The 22,068-nt window shown below is 40.7% G+C and overlaps 2 protein-coding genes across 2 annotated transcripts; both read left to right on the forward strand.

Annotated features, from left to right (window-relative positions):
* Window positions 1-8,499: 8,499 nt before the first annotated feature.
* Window positions 8,500-9,438, forward strand: LOC101699539 (olfactory receptor 1F1). Its single transcript, XM_087202995.1, has one exon. The coding sequence runs from the start codon at window positions 8,500-8,502 to the stop codon at window positions 9,436-9,438; it is 939 nt and encodes a 312-aa protein (XP_087059121.1).
* Window positions 9,439-17,596: 8,158 nt separating this feature from the next.
* Window positions 17,597-18,555, forward strand: LOC101699910 (olfactory receptor 1f45). Its single transcript, XM_004864908.3, has one exon. It carries the CDS (start codon window positions 17,597-17,599, stop codon window positions 18,533-18,535), a length of 939 nt encoding a protein of 312 aa, XP_004864965.1. The 3' UTR covers window positions 18,536-18,555.
* Window positions 18,556-22,068: the final 3,513 nt, after the last annotated feature.

Genomic DNA, 22,068 nt, shown 5'->3' on the forward strand with positions numbered 1-22,068 from the left:
TACCCCAATTCAAAAACCAGAAAAGGACTCAACCAAAAAGAGAACTACAAGCTAATCTCTTTAATGAATATAGATGCAAAAATTCTCAATAAGATACAGGCAAACAATACAGAAAATCATCAAAAAGATCATATATCATGACCAAGTAGGATTCATTCCGGGAATCTAGGGATGAATGTCCAAAACAATATATGTAATACACCACTTAAACAGAAGGACAAAAATAATAAGATTATCTCATAGACACAGAAAAAGTATTTGACAAAATCCAGCATCCATTCATGATAAAACTCTAAAACAAATAGGTATAGAAGGTCTTTATTTCAATCTGATAAAAAAAAATCTATGACAAACCCCAAAGCCAACATCACAATAATGGAGAGAAGCTCAAGGTTTTCCTTCTAAAATCAGGGACAAGAAAAGGATGTCTGTTATCACTACTCCTGTTTAATATAGTTCTCAAAATAGTAGTAAGAGCAATTAGGCAAGAGAAAGAAATAAAAGGGGTATGGATAGAAAAGGAAAACATTAAATTATCATTATTTGCTGGTGACATGATATTCTACATAGAGGACTCCAAAAACTCCACCAAAAGACTCCTAGAATTAATAACCAAATTCAGTAGTGTAGCAGGATACAAAGTTAACACTCAAAAATCAGTAGCATTCCTGTACACCAATAACAAACTCACCAAGAGAGAAATTAGGGAAACAATACCTTTCACAATAGCTCCAAGAAAAATGAAATACTTAGGAATTAACCTAACCAAGGAAATGCAAGACCTCTACAATGAAAACTACATTACTCTGAAAAAGGAGATTGAAGGGGAGATAAGGAAATGGAAAGATATCCCCTGTTCCTGGATGAGCAAAACTAATATACTCAACATGACCACAATTTCAAAAGTATTATACAGATTTCACACAACCCCAATCAAAATACCAATAGCATTCCTTACAGAGGTAGAGAAAATAATCCTAAAATTCATATAGAACCAGAAGAGATCTAGAATAGGAAAAGCAATTTTGGGCAACAAGGGCAAGACAGGGGCATTACAATCTCAGACTTTAAATTATATTACAAAGCTGCAATGATTTAAAAAAAAGTCTTATGGATTGATGTAATAGAATAGTGGAGGCAGAAACAATTCCAGGCACATTCAGCTACCTTTTCAGTGTTCATTCTTTTTTTTTTTTTTGGTACCAGGGATCTAACTCAGGACCTTGCGCTTGCCAGGCAGGCATGGCACCACTGAGGTACATCCCTGGCCAAATACTCTGGCATTTCTGTTTTAGAATTCCTTTTTTTTCTTTCTTTCTTTTTTCCTGTACCGGGGATTGAACTCAGGACCTTGCACTTGCAAGGGAGACACAGTCAGCTACCTTTTCTTTGACAAAAGGGCCAAATACTTTACTGGAGGAAAGACAGCCCCTTTAACAAACAATGCTGGGAAACCTGGCTTTCCACATGTGAAGGTTGAACCTAGACAGACCCATATCTCTCACCATGAAGTAAATTAAAATAAAAATGGATCAAAGATCTAAATATTAAAACAGAAATTGGGCATGGTGGGGCATGCCTGTAATCCCAGCACTCAGGAGGCAGAGGTAGGAGGATTGCCATGAGTTCAAGGCCAGCCTGGGCTACGTAGTGAGTTCAAGGCCACTGAACTACATAAGGAGACCCTGTCTCAAAAAACAAACAAACAAACAAGCAATCTGCTGGAAGATAAAATAGGTAAAACTCTTGAAGACATAGGTGTAGACAAAGACTTTCTGAACAGAATTGTGGTTGCACAAAAAAATAATATCAGGAATCAACAAATAGGATTATATCAAATCCAAAAGCTTCTGCATAACAAAGGAAACCACCAACACAGTGAAGAGATGACTTCCAGAATGGGAAAACATTTTTGCCAGAACCTCCTCAGATAAAGGATTAATATCTAGAGTATATAAAGAACTCAAAAAATTAGACCCCCTCAAATATAAAGACCTAATTTTTAAAATGGGCATCTGAAATGAATGGACACTTCTCAGATGAAGAACTACAAATGACCAATAAATGAATGAAAACAATGTTCAAAATTACTGGCCATTCAAGAAATGCAAATTAAAACAACACTGAGATTCCATCTCACCCCAGAAGGAATGGCTATCTTTGAGAAATCAAATAATAAATTCTGGAGAGCCTGTGGGGGGAAAAGGAGCCCTTCTTCATTATTGGTGGGAGTTTACAGCTACTATGGAAATCATATGGAGATCTCTCAAAAAACTAAAACTAGAAATTCCATTTCACCCAGCTATTCCCCTTCCAGAAAGAGTTCAAGACATTATATTACAGTGATATATGCACACTCATGTTTATAGCAGCACAATTCCTAATAGTTAAAACTTTCAAGCAGCTTATATATTCATCAACAGAAGAATGGATAAAGAAAATGTGGTATTTATACACAATGGAGTACTACCCTGTCACAAAGAAGGATAAATTTGAGTCATTTGTAGGAAATTGGATTCATCTGGAGACCATAATGTTAAATGAAGTAAATCAGACATGCAAGCTTAAATATCACATGATTTCTCTTATATGAGAAACCCAATATATAAATAAAGTACATAATAAAAGTCAGACAATAGAAACAAAAGAGAAAAAAAGTTATTATAATCTAGCATGGTCAATGTATCTAAAAGTGTACCTTGATTTAGTATAATTGTTTTATGTTTTTGGTCTATTTGTCTGTTGTTAATTTATGTTTATAACAATTATCTTGATAAAGAAATAAATATATCTATCTGATACTTGCAAAAAAAGATGATTTATGTATATGTACCAACTCCTCACATTGAATATAATCATTAGGTATTGCAAACATGTACTAATAAAAATAAAACCTTTTTAAAAACCCCAGCCTACTAGTTTATCTCTGTACTTTCAGTTATTTCTCCAACTCTTTCCCTCAACTTTTTTTTTTTGCAGTACCAGGGATTGAACTCAGGACCTTGTGCTTGCAAGGTAGTCTGCGGCACCACTGAGCTAAATCATCTTTGACACCGTGCTAACCAACCCAACTCCATCTTGAGTCTTACCACCATTGTGTGTTTGTGCTTGGACAAAGCACCCAAAACCCACATCCTGTTTGGCAGAAAACTTGCTGCAGTTGCAGGATGTTTTGTAGCTCACCTAGTGTGTGAAACTTCCTCTTGCCCCCCAAAACCGGGCATGGTTCTACTTCTGTAAAATTCCACTTGCTTTCCCCTTGAACCCTCCCCAACTGAAAGCATGGTTTAAAAGGAGAAATCAAACTGCTTGTCAGCGCTGAGAGAACTTTCCAGGCACTAGCCCCTTCTCGGTCTCCAGCTATAATAAAAACGGACTCAAATCTGGCTCAGAGTGTGGTGCATCTCTACAGTTCCAACTCACTTGCCTGTAACAACACTATTGTGATCATGCAATTTGGATTTATGTTCATGGCCTTCCCCACCACTTTCATTCTTAGGCTCGTTTGGTGAGCTGCTCTCCTCCGTGTCATCCCGGATCTAATCTTTGTTAGTGAAGAGAAGTTCTATGTGCTCTGTGATTGCTAGTCAGGGTGGGGGTGGGAGGGTTGAGCTCAGAGCTATTCGTGGTCATCTGCTGCCACATGGAGAGAGACAACCTATAGAATGAAGGAAGAAAGAAAGAAGAAGCGTGTGGTGGATTAACAAATGATCAACTTGGAACACCCAGCTGAACTGAGTCAATGTGGTTCTTCTGGTCATGGAAGACCCACCTGAGAATTGTTGCCAAGGGCATAAAAAAAGAACTGGAGGGGAAGATTGTATGCTGTTCATTTTCCTGGAGAAGCTTGATGTAGCTGGTTTTCCTGATACCAACTCGGCTGTTCTCATTATCAGAGGAGCTTGGGTCCTTGCTGTGGCCAGGGATGGCTGCTGTTCTTGTTAGGGAAGCTCTGGTCTTCGCCTTGAGCATCACTCCCTGGATCCAGGGCAGATCCCTCAGCCTGGTGGCACAGATCCTTCACCCTGCTTGTGCAGACTTTCTTGCTTCCACCACTGGCCTTTGGGCCTTCCCAGTTCAGATCCTTCATATGGACTTGCATGAGACATTGCCCTGGGCTCTAGGCCTTTAGTTGGACTTATGTGAGACACTGCTGTGGGATTCAGGCTTTTGGCTGGATTCTTTGGGTCTCTAGCTTGTGGACAGATCTCTTGCACTCCTCTGTATGTGACTTTTTGGGTAGATATTATAAAATAATCCTATAAATTATGTTTCCTGTGTTAAATCTATTCCCTTGCAAATCTTGATTACAATAAAGAAAAAAAGAAAGAAGAAACAAACAAAATAGAGATAACGAAACACAGGGTCCTGATGTCATTACTTGGGTTCCTGCTTGAAACACACAAATTTTGTTAAGAAGACACTTTGGGCTTTGCAACTACATCAAACAATAGATTCTATTTTTTCTTGGGTTGATGGGAATTGGTTTTCTATCATTTGCAAATAATATCTTTCTTAACTCAATGACTATTTCCCCTTGCCCCATTCTTTCATAATTAGCTTTGTGGGTTGCTTTTATTCATTTTTTGGCTTTTTTTTTCAGTGCTAGTAATGGAACCCAGGGCCCCATGCATGATAGGCAAGCACTCTACCCCTAAGCTACACCTCAGTGATCCCCTTTTGAGATATTTTTGGAGATCAGATGGACAGAACTTGATTTCCAACAGCATGTCTGATGGGGACATAGAGACTCATTATAACCCTGGAGTTTTTATTATGAGAGTAGGTGAATATTATTTATTTTTTCCTGAAATTTGTTCATTAATTTAAAAATTTTATTTTACTAGTACAGTTTGCAGGACTTGATTGTTATTGCTTGTGTTTAGATGTCCCCTCAAAGTCTCATGCAGTCTTAGCTGGGGCTTTTTCAGAGGTGGCTGAATCTAGAGTGTGTGATTGATTCATGGTGCAGTGCTAGGCTCTAGGGCACTAGGATTAAGGGTGTGAGTGCTACCTGCCCTGAGAGTCTGAATAAGATAAAAGGAACAGAAAGATGCTGTTAAGGTCTCTTGTTGCTTTTGCTACCTTGCGGGGGGCCATGAACTGTTGTTCTCTTCTGAGATACCCCTCTGCCATGTGCCAATCTGCCTTGGAGCCAGCCAATTATGAATTGAAACCTCTACGAACTTTAAGCTAAATAAACCTTTCTTCCTTTAATTTTGCATGTCGGGTATTTTGTCTCAGCAGTGAGAAAAGTAACTAAGACAATGATGTTTACATTCATTTTAGAGAGTAGGTACATACCTTGATTCTTTTCATTCCCTATTCTCTCCCCACCCATTTCCCAAATGCTACTTATTAAGATACCATTGCTGGGGATTTAGCTCAGTGGTAGTGCACCTGCCTTGCAAGCATAAGGTCCTGAGTTCTATCCCCGGTACCAAAAAAAAAAAAAAAAGAATTGGTGTAAAATACCATAATCAGCCAGGTGTGGTGGCGCATGCCCATAATCCTAGCACTTGGGAGGCTGAGGCAGGAGGATCACCGTGAGTTCCAGGCTAGCCTGGGCCACATAGTGAGTTCAAGGCCAGCCTGAACTACATAGCAAGACCCTGTCTCAAAAACCAAAACCAACCAAGCAAACATACCAAACAAAACAAAACAAAACAAAAAACCAACCACAGTGAAAATTAAACTCAAGGTGGAAGATTAGTTAGAGGAGCACATGGTTTCCAGAAGACACTATTCTAAGGATTCATCTGCCTCTTCTGACTCAAGTTCTATGTTTTTTTTTCTTATACCGGGGATCAAACTTGGGTCCTTGTGCTTGCAAGGCAGGCAGCAGAACCACTGAGCTAAATTCTTGGCCCCTAAGTTCTATGTTTTTATGTTTTAATATTATCAATCCATGTAAGTGAACTTCACAATGCACAAGATCAAATGCTTTATGGGCACCTAATAGCCAGGTCTTGCCTTCAAAACAATTATAGAGGAAAATTCTTGAAGAATGATACCCACTGGACTCACAAATCCTTTTTCTCCTTGGAGTCCATGTTCTACTAAATTTTTTTAAGGGTAGGAAAATTTTATTGAGAGAAAGAAAGCTTCTGTCTAAGAGAGACAGAAGGAAGATGTTCTACTAATTTATAAATGGATTTATCAGTGGTTCCCATTTCTCATTTAACCCAAATTAAAATGTAGTCAGATAGACTTATCATATGGTCCCTTAAAAATAAGTATTAACAAATGAAGATAAATATGTAGTGCTATTTCCAAATTATATTTATCTGGAGTACAGATCACTGAGCAGGGAGCCAAGGATGCAAATATGATTTAACACCTGAAGTCTCACCTAATGGATATGCCCAGAGCACTGATGAGTTTAGGAGTCATGAGATGTTTAACATGATGTGTCCTTTTAGTCATCACACCTCTACAAGGTGACTACTATTTTTCCACTCCAAATATGGTGAAATTTTGTGATTCAGAAGTGGTTTATACTTTTCCAAGGTCATACAACTGGTCATGATGGATCTTGGAACTGTGCACAGGTCTGTGAAAGCCTAAAATTTATTTCTTAATCCCTATACAGCTTCATATATATCTCCCAACAAGCATCCATCCCAGCTTGGGTAGGGGATAAAATATAGAGTTGTAAGTTCTCTGTGACAGAAGTGTTGTTGCCAGTGTTCATCCCCAAGACTGTATCATTTTTTTAAATTAAATTCTTTTATTGGTACATTGTAGGTATACAACACAATTACATTTCTCATTGGGAATTGTAAAATGTTTAGCTTGATCTTTTTTTTTTTTTTTTTTTTGGGTACCAGGGATCGAACTTGGGACCTTGTGCTTATGAGGCAGGCGGCGGAACCACTGAGCTAAATCCCCAGCCCTGTATCATTTTCAATGTTGCCAAGTCCTGGCATGGTAGTTATACAGCTCAATGACAGGCCTTTCTTATTACTGTTGGATTCCAAAGAACCCAAGGAGAGGGGACAATTATTACCCTTTGCTTCTCCCTAATGAGGCTCTCAGGGAATATGGCCCTAGTGGCCATGAAGGCTCCTGCAAAGAGCTGGCTCTGTGAGTCTCCCATACATCCTTCTTATATTGAGGGCTGGCTGAGTCCCTGTATCCATATCTTTCATGTGGACTGAGCCTGAAAACCCCAAGGACGAGTTCTTCTCCCTCAGACCAATAATCTCTGGTCAGATTTGAAAAAGCCCAGGACTTCTGGGAACAGTAAGGACTTTCATTCTTTCTGGGTAAGAGTCAGATAATGGGACTTCATCAATAACTGCTGGTTGGGAGTGAACCCTCATAGGGACATTCCTCAGTGTCTATTAAGTGGCACCATTGAAATTGTCCTGAGGTTATGGACAGTTCCTTGTAACCACCCATAATGACCAATGTTTGCCTTGTCTTTAACCGAGACCCTGAGAGTAGGGAACACAAACTCACTGAGTTTCTGCCCATATGTCTGCATTGTTTCCATTCAAATATTACAAGTTGGGGCCAGGGATTTAGCTCAGTGGTTTTGCCGCCTGCTGCACAAGCGTAAGGACCTGAGTTCAATCCCTGGTACCAAAAAAAAAACAACAACAAATATTACAAGTTAGCCTGGATGCAGTCAAGAGGCCTGGCTCAGGCCTCTGTAAAGAGCTCTGTCATCATAAGCACAGACAGCATAAGCAATATCATCATTATCACTCTGGGCACAGCTACTGTTTGATCATGATATGACACTCAGAGCAAAGAAGCCAGGAGTGTGCAACATGCCCAGGTTGGAGATGATGAAGCAGAATTTTCACTAAGATAACAGCACTAATGATATTGATGACATTGGTGCTCAGTGGTAAACACTTACATGTCTGGCTCTATGAAAACCATTTTACATATATTCTCTGGTATTCATTATAAACACTAAAGTATCTATTAATATTATTATGTTGTGTTTTATTACAGTTGCTTCTTAAAAATTTAACATAATGGTAGAAAGTTTAAGCAGTACAAAAATCAGTGGATAAATTCACTATCCAATCTTTCTGGTATTCTTCTAGAGTTTCCTTATGGTATCTATTAGCAAACTATCTCATCTTTCTTTATTTTATTTTATTATTTATTTTTGGTACTGAAGATTGAACCCAGCACCTTCACATTGGGCTACATTTTAAACTTTTGATAGAGAGGTCTTGCTAAGTCACTAGATTGCCCAGGCTGGGTTCCAACTTGTATCCTTCTGCCCCAGCCTACCAGAGTGCTGGGATTACAGGTATGCACCACCACACTCAGCTCAAACTATCTTCTTTTTCTAACGAAGGAATGGAACCCCAAATAACACCAGCCACATGCCAGAACACAGGAAGGAGAATTCTACTCTTATCTAAAGTGTCATATTCTCCTACCCTGCAATCATCTTAATTGCCTTAACCTTAACCATCACTTCCCAGCTTTGGAATTTACTGTCTTTGCTCCTGGGCCCAGGCTCTCAGCACCATGAGAAACCTGAGCCAGTCCAGCATCTCCGAGTTCCTCCTCCTGGGCCTCTCCAGGCAGCCCCAGCAGCAGCAGCTCCTTTTCCTGCTCTTCCTGACCATGTACCTGGCCACTGTCCTGGGGAACCTGCTCATTGTCCTGGCCATCAGCACAGACTCTCGCCTACACACTCCCATGTACTTCTTCCTCAGCAACCTGTCCTTCATGGACATCTGCTTCTCCTCCACCACTGTCCCCAAGGTGCTGGCCAATCACATGCTTGGCAGCCAGGCCATCTCCTTCCCTGGCTGTCTCACACAGATGTATTTTCTCTTTGAGCTTACCGACATGGATAATTTCCTCCTGGCTGTGATGGCCTATGACCGCTTTGTGGCCATCTGCCACCCCTTACATTATACAACAAAGATGACTCATCAGCTCTGTGCTCTGCTGGTGGCTGGATCTTGGGTTGTCGCCAACCTGAATGCTCTGTTGCACACTCTGCTGATGGCTCGACTCTCATTCTGTGCAGACAATGTGATCCCCCACTTCTTCTGTGATGTGACCCCTCTCCTGAGACTCTCCTGCTCAGACACACACCTCAACGAGGTGATGATTCTTACTGAGGGCGCCCTGATTATGATCACCCCCTTTGTCTGCATCCTGGCCTCCTACATGCGCATCATCTGTGCTGTCCTGAGGGTACCGTCCATGAGGGGACGATGGAAAGCCTTCTCCACCTGTGGCTCCCACCTGGCTGTGGTCTCCCTCTTCTATGGCACCATCATTGCTGTGTATTTTAATCCTGTATCCTCTCACTCAGCTGAGAAGGACACCATGGCGACTGTGCTGTACACAGTGGTGACCCCCATGCTAAACCCTTTCATCTACAGCCTGAGGAACAGAGACCTGAAAGGGGCTCTAAGAAAAGTGGTCAGAAGAAATACATCCTCTTACTGATGAAGGTACCATGGACCTGTCATTCCCAGGCAAAGAAACACTTGCCAACTCACTGAAATGTAGTGATCTGTTTATCAGTTTCTTTGAGGAATTTAGAATTACTACGATCACTATGTACTTATCCATGAATTTTGGTTTAACTACGACCCCAATATGTGATGACATTTGTTTATAATTCCTGCATTTTAAATACTTTTATGGAAAAGTCAAGTTTTTTTCTTTGAGCACTTTGAAAGCCTACCTGTCACCAATATTTTGCACTTTCCCTTTAATAAATGCTCTCAGAAGGGATGGCATTGGTTTTCGATCCTGGTTGCCTGTTAGTATCACCTGGGGACATTTGAAACTTTCTATATGGATGCTTGGCCAAACTTCAGTCTGTTAAGCCAGAATCTCTGTGTGGCATTTGGGCATTGCTATTTTTCCCATTAAGTTCCTCGGGGTTCTAATGTGCTTGCTGAGCTGATCATCCCATTCTTTGGATGTCTGTATGGCTCATGATGAAAAGTGAGCCTAGAAACACTCAAGGAATCTGAGGCCTGATGTGAAATAAACCAGTGAGGATGAAAAATAGAATCACTGGCAGCTCTCTGTGGGCCAAAGTCTTGTGCTGAGAAGGTTGGACCTTTGGCCAGAATTCACATTCCCGAGCCTCACACAGAATGCTGAGAACACTCATAATTTTTAATGTCTCATCATCCAATTTGTCTCTCTTGCCTTAGGGTGGTATATTTATCATAAGATATGCCTTTAATTTTGAAGGAAAAGATCAATATTTACAATTCTGTCTGTCAAGGATGCCTTGCCTTTCTCTGCCTGGGGAGCAAACCCTCCCTGGATCACTATCTTTGAAGCCTTTGCTGATTCTTATGCAAGAATGCTTTTTTTTCTTTTGTACCAGGGATTGAACTCGGGACCTTTTGCTTGTGAGGCAGGCGACAGAACCACGAAGCTAAATCTCTGGCCTTTGCTGATTCTTATAAACTGAGATTTCCAGTCCCCCTCTTGGGTTCCCCAAGAAAATTCCCCCTTGAGTCAGTATACATATGAAACTGTCTAGTCTAATTGTTTCCTCCTATCATGACCCTCCTATCTGTGCCAACTCCCGCTTCATCTGCAGATGTGAGATGCTCAGGATTCTTACACAGGTATTGTATATCTTGAGTGCCCTGTGGAAAGCTTGGCTCCCAACAAATTACCCCTGAAACCTACTTTAAGTGAATAAGTAAGTGCCTGAACAGTCTTTCAATTTGACACACTTAATTGGGTAAGAGGCTTTAAAATTTTTGTTTTGTGAATCACAGTAGGATAATTGTAAGTAGCACATTGTAAAAAATTTCACAAAATATAAGGAAGAAAATTAAAGTATCATGTGAAATGACTGCTAAATATATGAAAATAATTTTAACCAAAGTTGACTCTGTCTTTACAATTTTGCATTACGATTTTTCCAGTTACCATTTTCCATATTTTAAAACACCTCATAACGTGTTGTTTATGGTCATCTGACATTTCATAGTATGGATTATATAGATTAGGACTTCTTTGGTCAATGGATTCAACTTCCCACAGTTGAACAGATTCAACTTCCCACAAGTGTAAACTACAGAGTAGCAGACATCAGGCTCAGCGAACTCCAGATCCAGTAGCATTTCCGTAGATAATCAGTGGGAGTGCTTCAATAGCAGGGGTGATCACTGGGTCATAGTCTAGTTATTTCCACCCTGTGGCACTGACCTTTTTTATCATGGAGTCCTATGTTTCCTGCTTGTTGAAAGAGAACCCCACAACTCACTTGTCCAATGGAGTCAGCCATGTCCGAGGCTTGTGAGCGTCATATATTCACTTGTGGGCTGTGCACATGGTATATTTGTCCTTTTAGTCTTTTCTCTGCTTTGATTGTAAATGTTCAATAAGAAAGTCACTACATGGGGTTCCTTCATTTTGGTTTTCCCAGGCATATTCCTCCTGCCTTTTCTCTCCAGTGTTGTCTGAGCTGTATGACTTGAGAAGTTGGTCTTGTGCTCAGTGTCAGGGGCTTCTTTCAGTAACTTTTCTGTTGTATCTACTCATGTTAAAAGGAAAAATTGGATTCAGGGTTCTCTCTTGGAAAGAAGAGTAGGTTTTTAACTCCTTTTTATTTTTTTTAACTTTGGTGCTAAGAACAGACCTGCAGCATTCCAGCGAGTTGACTCCTTCTCCTTCCCCTTCTGAGAGCCTCAGGCACAGCCAGCTGCACTGGTGAAGGAAGCTGACTTTCAGACAGCCACCAGGACCAGACCCTCTCTGGGTGTCTTGCTCCCTCTCTTGCCATGCAAGCTCTTCTGCACATGCTGCTCACCATTCTTGCACACACTGTCTCCATGCTGCCATCCACCATGTTGTGACACAGCCAGGGTTCTTCACTAGATGGCAGCACCATGCTTTTTGAACATTCCAGCTGCTGGAATTGTGAGCAAAATAAATCTCTTCTCTTTATATGTCACGTGGCATCAGACATTCTGTTACAGAAACACAAAGTAGATTAAGAGATCGTGCAACTCAAAGCAAAGCTCAAGGACATTGCTTGGGTATTGGTTGAGTGATTGTTAAAAATTCATAATGTCAGTCTCTATCCCAGACCTCCTGAATCAGAAACTGCATTTTAACAACACTTCCAGGTGATTTCTGTGCATGTTAATGGTTCCAAATTGCTGCTTTAAGCTTCCCAAGATTTGCAGTCTAGGAGACAGTACTGATGTCTGTGTTTGTTTCTACAAGCTGTGGCCCATACTGCAAATATAGTGGAGGTACTAAGGTTTGTGCTTTGTGAGTCAGGCATGGGGTCTTTGACATCCTAGGCACCTCTTTCCATTTAATTAGGATGATAGAACAAAGTGATGGTGTAGGTGGTATAGGTAGGAAACCCATGGTGACCACAGAACCTGAGACTATGGAGAAGCATTGAGAAAGGGGAACCAATGTATCTGGGGTGGAACTGAATCAAGCTGAGGTGGAAACACTGACTGACTGTGTGTTAGTGGTGATGGATTTATTCACCAACTTGGCATCTCACACAGTCTCTAACTGTGGAATTCACACTAAAATGGCTATGGTAGCCAGTTACTTAGATGTCCCTCAATGATCCTAGCCTGGTGTATTCTCTTCCCACATCTAACTGGGATGGCTGCGTAAGCAATAGTGTGCTTAAGAAATGATGGTGTGTCCTGCATTTAGGGGAAAATTGTGTTCTGTGCTTTCCTGGTAGCTTGTTCCAAGATACTCTAGTTCTGTCTTTCAACCAAGAAAATAGACTTGTGGTGTTTCTTTCATTGAACTTTTAATGGTCTCTTTAGTAAATATAGGTAGTTGGACAATTGTTTCAAGAGCTCAGCAGATGACAAGCTTCTTTTCTAGAAATGACATTTCTTCAAAACTATATCATGTATAACGGATCTTTTATTTTGTGGGGTGTTTTTCCCCCTTGTGTTCTTCCAAACTTCTGGTTAGAGGAAAAAAAAAAAAAGGAAACTGTGTCTAAGTTTCATCAGTGTTAATTCCCTGCGACAGGGATAAAGGAAAATAATAGTTCAAAAAATAACAAAATGGTGAAAGCTCTCTACAAAAGACTGAATTTGTAAAAGTAAACAATGTACATGGTTGATAAAAAATGAGTTTTTAAACACGTTTATTTTCTATGCACTTTTAAATTTAGGCGATAGTTTAATAAACATGTCAAGTATAAAACAAACAAACAAACAAGAAATGATGGTTTGTGACTTCTGGAGCTAGGCTGTAGGAGATTGTGAGGCTTTCTTCTTGTTCTCTTGGATCACTTGCTCCGGGGGAACCAGCTAGCCCATGTGAGGACACATCTAGTTAACTCTATGGAGAGGTCCACATAAGGCCCTGGGGTGGGCTGCCAAGAGAAATGTGAAGATGCCATCTTGGGAGCTGATTCTCCAGCTTCACGCCTTCAGATGACTGAGCCTCTGCTGACAACTAAACTGTGGCCTCCTGAGAAACCTGAATCCAGTATCATTCAGCTAAACCTCTATCAGATTCCTGAACCACAGTACCTATGTGAGAGGAATGCTTAGTATTTGAAATTTCTATGTTTTAGAACAATTTGTTACTTCCATAATAGATAATTGGCGGGCATGGTAGCACATACCTGTAATCTTGGCACTCAGGAGGCTGAGTCCAGAGGATGACTGTAAATTCGAAGCCTCTCTAGGCAACATAGTGAGACTGTCTCAAAAAATTAAAATAAAATAAAACAAAACAAAGAGTGAGGCCGATGTCCATTGAATCATTGTTATTTATTTATACAATGTCACCAGAAGTAGCTGACCTTGTGGAATAATGCAATAGTTTTTTAAAGACTCAGTTTTGGCATTGTTTGAGGCTAGTCTGTAGGTTTGGGGTCCTGTTTACATGATATAGTGTGAGATTCATACCAGTGGACAATATATACTGAAATTTCTTCCATCTAAAAATTTATTGAGCAAGCAAACAAGGGGACAGGCAGACAAATCTCATAATACAAAATTTTGCTTCTTATCTCAGAAACACTGGGCTCTGCAGAGGCTTCTTGCTGACCAATTTGAGCTGAATTTATTACTGAATAAACTGACCAAACAGGATTCTGGTGTCATAGGACTTTAACTACCAATAGAAAATAGTGTTGCTGCTACACAAAGATAGCAGAGAGGATTACAGATAGAAAGGTCTCCTTGAGAGGACTCTGAACTTTCTGCCATATTCAGTGATGGCAGTTAATGAAAGATGAGAGTAGTCTTATACAGTAAGACTGTAAGGAAGTTGAACATCTGACATGAGAGTTTTGGGTTACTATATCAGGTCAACCCCAAATCCCCAACAACACAGAATAGTTGAGATACCAGTGACAAAGGGAACGTGAAATCAATTTTTTTTTTGGTATTGGGGATTGAAGTGCCTTTACACTGGATTATATCCCCAAGTCTGTGTTGTCTGTCTTTCTTTCTTTCTTTTTTTCTTTCTTTCTTTCTTTCTTTCTTTCTTTCTTTCTTTCTTTCTTTCTTTCTTTCTTTCTTTCCTTCCTTCCTTCCTTCCTTTCTTTCTCTCTTTTCTTTCTTGAGAGTGTCTTGCTAAGTTGCCCAGGCTGGGCCAAACTTTCAATCTTGCTGCCTCAGCCTCCCACGTAGCTGGGATTACAGCCATGTGCCACTATTCCTGGTATGAATTAGATCTTGGATAAGGAAAACTAATATCAACCAAGAGTTGTGGCCAACTGGGGAATGAAGACTGGACTACAGTATCTGCTCATCCTTTCTTCCTTATATTTACATGTTCAGTTGTCTTAGCTAGCTTTATCCTTTTTTGTCTCCTTTCTCCACATTTTACATACACGTAGGATGCATAGCAATTGGTTAGCTTTCTGTCTTTAATTCAGAAGTCCCAGAATGTCAAGATGACTCATGATTAGATGCAGTAATCAATGGGACTTGGAATTGTCCTCTATTGTGTGAAGGGTAGTTGCTTGTTAGGCCAGAGAGTTTCTTTTCTACTTGGGAAGAGGGGTTGGGTATTAATGTTGTACAGTGGGTGAGGTGGATCCTACTGGGCATCTTCTGGGCTTCCCAACTTCTGCAACCCCTTCCAGAAAGCTGAGACAATCCCCTACCTACTTCTCTTGATAGAATAGAAAATCCAGGATGCCTGATTCCTCAGTCTCTTTTGCACCTGAGATGTGAGTATGTGACTCTTCATCAGATCCCCCAACTCAGCCTTTGACGTGAAGAAGGCAAGACCAAGAGGAACTTTTCTGGCAGCAGTATCCATTATAGCAAGGTGGATTCACAGAGCAGCAGTGGCTGAAGTGGAATGGGCAGCATCTGTGTCCAGTGATAGCTGTGTCAAAGCTACACACAGCAACATCCATGCTTGGGGAAGCAGCAATATTGGTGTGTTAATCACAACAGTTATGTAGCATGATTTGGGTCACTGTGGCTGCTGTGTGGTTTCCTCAACTTGGTTCTCTAAAAATTTTTTTTTTGGGAAAGATATCCTTTATCATTCCTATGAAACTTTTTTTGGTCTTAACCCAGAAATACTTGGCTTTTGTTATTTGCAACTAATAATTGTGAGCAAAGGTAGATTCTAGTCAGTCATCAGAAAACATCTTCAACCCTGAGCTGGGCAGCCAGCAGTCCTTTCTCCAGCTCATCTCTACTTCTCTCTGTACGTGTACATTGTTTTTGCTTTTGCTTTATCTATAGACATTTGCTTCTTCTTTTTTTTTTTTGTTATCGAGGATTGAACTCAGGACCTTGCACTTGCAAGGCAGGTGGTGGCAACGCTGAGCTAAATTGTCAGCTAGACATTTGCTTCTTAATCTGTGAATCAGCCAGGAGAAAGATGCAAGCTTCTGAATTTACGTGTACAAACGAAGTCATACTGAGAATAGTCTACAAGCCCTGAGTTTCAGTTTCCAGTCCCTAGTGCAATCATAAATTCTCACTTCGGCCAGCTGTGGTGAGACTGACCTGTACTCCCAGAACTCTGGGAGACTAAGGCAGGAGAATCACAAATTCAAGCCCAGCCTGGGCAATTTAGTGACTTAGTGAGACCAAATAAAAGGGCTGGGGATGTGGCCCAGTGCAAAGATCCTGGGCTCAATCCCTAGTAGTGCAAAAAACAACAAACACAATGAAAAAACAATAACAAAAATCCACATATCACTGGGGAGAGGGTGATAGAGTATACATTGGGTGGCTGGAGTCCACACTCTAGAGTTTTTAGATTGTAGGCCCATTTGCAGAGAAGGGTGAGCGACTGCAAGCTGGGAAGACATTCCAGAAATCTACTCTAGGAGCATGGAGTTCCTCAATCATAGCACGCTATGCACTCCTCAATATCACTCCCTACCTAATTACAAAAAGATCACCCTTTACATCAAATGCTTTAAAGGATCAAGCTCAACTTTGAACTGCTACCTTTTCCTCGCTGTCCCCTTCCCTGTCTCCTGTCTGCAAATGTGGCACTAACTCTATGCAGTAAATGACAAGATACAAGAAACAAGGTGGAGTGGTTTACTCAGATAACACTGAAATAGCCCCAATCTCTCAGCTAAGGAAAATAAGAAGAAAAATCAGATAATAATTGACTCTCCAGGGTCGGGGATTTAGCTCAGTGGTGCCACTGGCTGCCTCGAAAGTGCAACATCCTGAGTTTGATCTCCAGAGCCAAAAAAAAAAAAAAACCAAAAAATAAAACAAAACAAACAAATAATTGACTCTCCAAATCCATAAATATAACCTGAGATCAGCAAGTCATGCAATTCTGAGGTCTAAGGGTATAGTCTCTGAAACATGTCTCTCATCAGACTGCTTTATCTGCAAGTTCTGACCCAGGAGTTAGATGACAAACTTTGTAATCATTGTTGGTCCACTGGGATCAAGAAATAGGTGGGACAATTACTTTGTGTTTGTCTCTAATGAGACTCCCAGGGATCTAGTCCCATTGCCTATGAATGCTACTCTAAATAACTATCTGATTCCCCCAACATCCTTGCCTCAACGAAGATAAAGCCATGACTATCTGCTCTTCCCTGGCTCAGAACCTGCCTCTGTCTCTGAGATTTTCCAATCCTTAGAATAAAGAGGAGAACTGACCAACAACCCCAAGGTGAAGGGCACATGGTGATACCAGCGCTGGCCTCTCCAGGTCCTATCACAACAGTGGAGAGGCCAGTACTTCTTTACTAATGAGGGATGTTCTCTGAGGAACCACCCTTGCTGATCCTTCTATACCCAGGGAGCAATAGCAAGGTTCTTGAATCCATCTTCTGGAGCTTAAGAGAAACACAGTAATAATCAGTTGTTGCTCTTGTCCTTGTGAGCTGCCAAAGAGTGGGAGAATGCTTAACAGAGACCTACGTAACAGAGATCTACATAATTGCAGTGAAGTGCTGTGTATGCCCCTACATGTTGTTTTAATGTCCTATCTTGTTAAAGTAAAAGAATGAGTCCACTGGAACCAGTGTCATCTAGGATTGAGAGTTGGAAGTAGATTCAGCAGCTCTAATGAAGGTTTGGCTGATGTAACCATGGCTAGAATGTGACTTGTTCCACCTAGGCACTTAGCTTCTGCATTTCTAACCTCGATCTCTCTTCTTTGCAACTGCACTCAGACTATGAGAAGCCTGAACCAGTCCTGCATCTCCGAGTTCCTCCTCCTGGGCCTCTCCAGGCAGCCCCAGCAGCAGCAGCTCCTCTTCCTACTCTTCCTGACCATGTACCTGGCCACTGTCCTAGGGAACTTGCTCATTGTCCTGGCCATCAGCACAGACTCTCGCCTACACACCCCCATGTACTTCTTCCTCAGCAGTCTGTCCTTCATGGACATCTGCTTCTCCTCCACTTCTGTCCCCAAGGTGCTGGCCAATCACATGCTTGGCAGCCAGGCCATCTCCTTTTCTGGCTGTCTCACACAGATGTATTTTCTCTGTATGTTTGCTGATATGGACAATTTCCTCCTGGCTGTGATGGCCTATGACCGCTTTGTGGCCATCTGCCACCCCTTACATTATACAACAAAGATGACTCATCAGCTCTGTGCTCTGCTGGTGGCTGGATCTTGGGTTGTCGCCAACCTGAATGCTCTGTTGCACACTCTGCTGATGGCTCGACTCTCATTCTGTGCAGACAATGTGATCCCCCACTTCTTCTGTGATGTGATCCCCCTCCTGAGACTCTCCTGCTCAGACATACACCTCAATGAAATGATGATTCTTTTTGAAGCAGGGCTGATCATGATAGCTCCATTTATTTGTATTCTGGTGTCATATAACCTTATAGTTTGTGCTGTCCTGAGGGTCTCATCTAGGAGAGGAAGATGGAAAGCCTTCTCTACCTGTGGCTCCCACCTGGCTGTAGTTTTTCTCTTCTATGGCACCATCATATTTCTGTATTTCAACCCTTCATCATCTCATTCAGCAGAGAAAGACACTGCAGCTGCCATGATGTACACAGTGGTGACTCCTATGCTAAACCCTTTCATCTACAGCCTGAGGAATAGGGACATGAAAGGGGCTCTTGGAAAAGTCATTACTATAAAGTTTTTATGTACTTAATAATGATATAGGCTAGCAAAATCATGAAAGATGAAAACCGTTTTGTTTTTTATACTATATGCAAATTAGCAGCTATCTTTTGTAAAAGGAACATCTAGGAACTTTTTTTGTAAAAGGAACATCTTGGGAGAATAAAGCCCTTCATATAGACTCTTTAGGTTAAAGATGGAAAAAACCCCTTTGATCAAATGACTATTCTAACTGTCAGCATCCTCCTGCAAAAACCCACTGAAAACACAACAGTTGCTGAAAATGTTGGGTTTATTACTCATTACAACAAAGGAGAAAGTGTACTTTTGGGGAATAGTGAGGCTTCTCACTGTAAGTGTGTTTAAGGATTTATTATAGTCCCTGAGTTTGTGTGAAGTGATGTTTGAGTCATACTGAGTTTTGTTGTAGATGTGATGCTTTTGAAAATGTTAACATATTTCATCTAGAAGGAAAGAAGAAGTTGTGATTGCCAAAGAAGTTGAGCCAGTCTGGGGGTGGGGGTGTTTGGTCATTTTTGTGGCTAGGACAATATTCATATGTTTGTGCTCTGTTGTGATTACAGATTGGTCTTAATTTGACTTGCTGTATCACAGTCATAATGACCTTCCCCCCCCCCCCCCCGTACTGGGGATCACTCAGGACCTTTTGCTTGGGAGGTAGGCATGGAGCTACTGAGCTAAATCCCCAGACAGAGGCTTATTTGATATTGATGTCCTGTGGAACTGTGTGTGCCCCCCGGAAGAGCACCAAGATCAGTAGTAGTTAGGGCCAGGATGGCTCTCCCAGATACTGGGGTTGTTTACTTTTTCTTACACAGAGACCTTGATTTAAGTACATCCAATGGGAAGATCAAAGTGGAAATAAGGTAAGAAAGGATGGGTTTATTTAGAGCTCCAGGAAATCCTAATTCTTTCACTCATTTGCCTTACTTACTTCTCTCTTCTTGTCTAGGCTTACATTACAGTAGAAATACGGGTCAGTTAAATGAGAAAGAAATGCCTTCCACAATGCCAATGTCTGGCCATGCCAATCAACAGCACCTTGTTTGTTTGTTTTTCATTTTCTGTTCCATTTATGTCAATATATGTATGTATTTATTTTTATTTATTTATTTAATCTTTTTTTTTCAGTACTAGGGATTGAACTCAGGACCTTGTGCTTGTGAGGCAGGCACATTGCCACTGAGCTAAATCTCTGGCCCTGCAGGCATTTTTTTACTTAGGTAGTAATTTATATCCTGGCTTTTAAAATTTTTTTATAATAAAGCTTTTCCAAGTTACCACATACTTTCTATAATTTTGTTTTAACATCCTTAAACATTTCTACTTACTAGTGTTTCTGAATTAAAACATAAAGGAAATTTACTGTTTAGAAGTATACTTTAAAATTTATTTTGAAAATGACTGTAGTGAATAAAAAGTTGGCACATAGATGAACTGATTTTCTCCTTGTCTTTGACTTTTTTTTTTTTTTTTGGTGCTGGGGATTGAACTCAGGATCTTGCACTTGCAAGGCAGGCACGGTGCCACTTAGCTAAATCCCCAGCCCCAAGTTTATCTTTCTTTATGGGAAAATAAAACTATATTGTGTATAAATACCACATTCATCTGTTGATGGCCATATAGGCCATTTCCAAGATTTAGCTATTATAAATTGTGGTGCTGTAAACATGGGTATGCATGTCTCACTGTAACATGATGACTAACTTTTTCAGGAAGACACCCAGAAGGAAAATAGCTGGGTCAATGGAATTTCTATTTTTAGTTTTTTAAGGAATCTCCATAGTAGTTGTACTAGTTTACATTCCCACTACCAGTGTGGTTTATTTTTCCCAACCCTTGCCAGAATTTGTTGCTATTGATATCTTTTTTTTGGTATGGGGAATTGTTATTGATTTCTTGATGATAGCCATTCTTCCTGGACTAAGATGGAGTGTTGTTTTTGTTTGCATATCTCTAATGGTCAGTGATGATGAGCATTTCCATTTATTTATTGGCCATTTGTAGTTTTTCTAAAAAGTGGCTTTAATTTCAGATGCCCATTTTTTTATTGGACCTTTTGCTTTTTGGGGGATCTAATTCTTTTGAGTTCTTTACATATTCTAGTTGTTAACCCTCTGTCCAATGAATAGTTGGCAAATTTTTTTTTGCCATTCTCTTCACTCTGTTGGTTGTTTCCTTAGCTGTGCTGAAGCTTTTTAACTTGGTATGATCCCATTTGTTGATTCTGGGTATTAGGTTCCACTACTGGGATTCTCTTCAGAAAGTCCTCGTCCGTGTCTGCCTATGTATTCAAGCATTTTTACTTATCCTCCAGCAGATTATCTCCTTCTCAGATGACAGTGTGGCACTGTCGTACTTTCATTTCATTATTTAATCACGCTATTCTTAACTTCTGTGAACCTTTTATAATGGCTACTTTGAAATATTTTTGTTAAGTCTGACATCTGATCCTTCTCAGGCTATTTCTACCAACTGCTCTTCTTCTGGTATGTGGGTCACAATTTCCTGTTTCTATGCAAGCTTTCCAATTTTTTTGTTATTGTAAAATGGACATTTTGGAAAATATAGCCTCTCTGGGTATTGGCCTCTCTTCCTCTGAAATTTGCTCATTATTTGCTTGTTTATTTATTTAGTGATGACTGGGTTATTTTAGTGATGTCCATCCCTCCAGCCCCCACCAAAACAGTGTTGAGCCTCTGATGTTGTTCCTCATGGAGGTGCACTTTGGGTATGCCCATAGCCACCCTTGGATGACCTTGAGCTTGGAAGGCATCTCTTACACTCTTAATGCACTAGCTGTTAAGTCTAGTAATTGATTATCCCAATGTTTTGATAGGCCACAAATTCTTTACCAAAGACTCTAACCAACTTGTAAGTCTTTTAAATGAATTGTTTGTGAGGTCCTTGTTTGATCTGTATTCTGGCCTTGAGAAGGGCTCCTTTGTTTCACTTGCCAGCTTTCTCTGGCAAACTAGTTAGCCTCCAGCAGATAATGTTAATTAGATGCAAGAATCTCTTCCCAATTGTCTTTCAACTCAACTTCCACCGTTCTTGAGAGTGCCCTTAGGTATAAACTTCATACAATGTTGCAAATTAAGCCCTTTTCTTTTCTTTTCTTTTCTCTTCTTTTCTTTTTCTTTGAGACAGGGTCTCCCTATGTAGTTCAGGCTCTCCTTGAACTCACTGTGGTGTATCCCAGGCTGGTCTTGAACCTGTGGTGATCTTCCTGCCTCTCAGCCTGCAGAGTGCTGGGATTACAGGCGTGTCCCACCATGCCTGGATAAACCAGTTTCTTTGGGAAGAGATCAAGAGCTGTTTATGGCCTGCTTCTCCTCTTAGGTAAAATCCCCGAGCCAGTGCTCTGGAGCTGGGGTGGAAACAATGACAAAATTCTGAAAGACACTCACACCAGGTGCTGAAGTCATGGTAGGTGGGTAGGTAGTTGGGGGACACATAAACTTGAGGTCCTCTTAGTTTGTCTCTCCTTGCATGGAACCATACAAGTAAGAAGAGTAACTTTGGGGGCCCAGTATTCTCAGT

The sequence above is a fragment of the Heterocephalus glaber genome, unplaced genomic scaffold (assembly GCF_053883595.1).
Source record: "Heterocephalus glaber isolate CG9 unplaced genomic scaffold, H.glaber_assembly_v1.0 deba00001781, whole genome shotgun sequence".
In the NCBI taxonomy this organism is placed as follows: Eukaryota; Metazoa; Chordata; class Mammalia; order Rodentia; family Bathyergidae; genus Heterocephalus; species Heterocephalus glaber.

Excerpts from the sequence above, each read along its gene's own strand:
- LOC101699539 (XM_087202995.1), top strand. The coding sequence starts at position 8,500 with ATGAGAAACCTGAGCCAGTCCAGCATCTCCGAGTTCCTCCTCCTGGGC.
- LOC101699910 (XM_004864908.3), top strand. The coding sequence starts at position 17,597 with ATGAGAAGCCTGAACCAGTCCTGCATCTCCGAGTTCCTCCTCCTGGGC.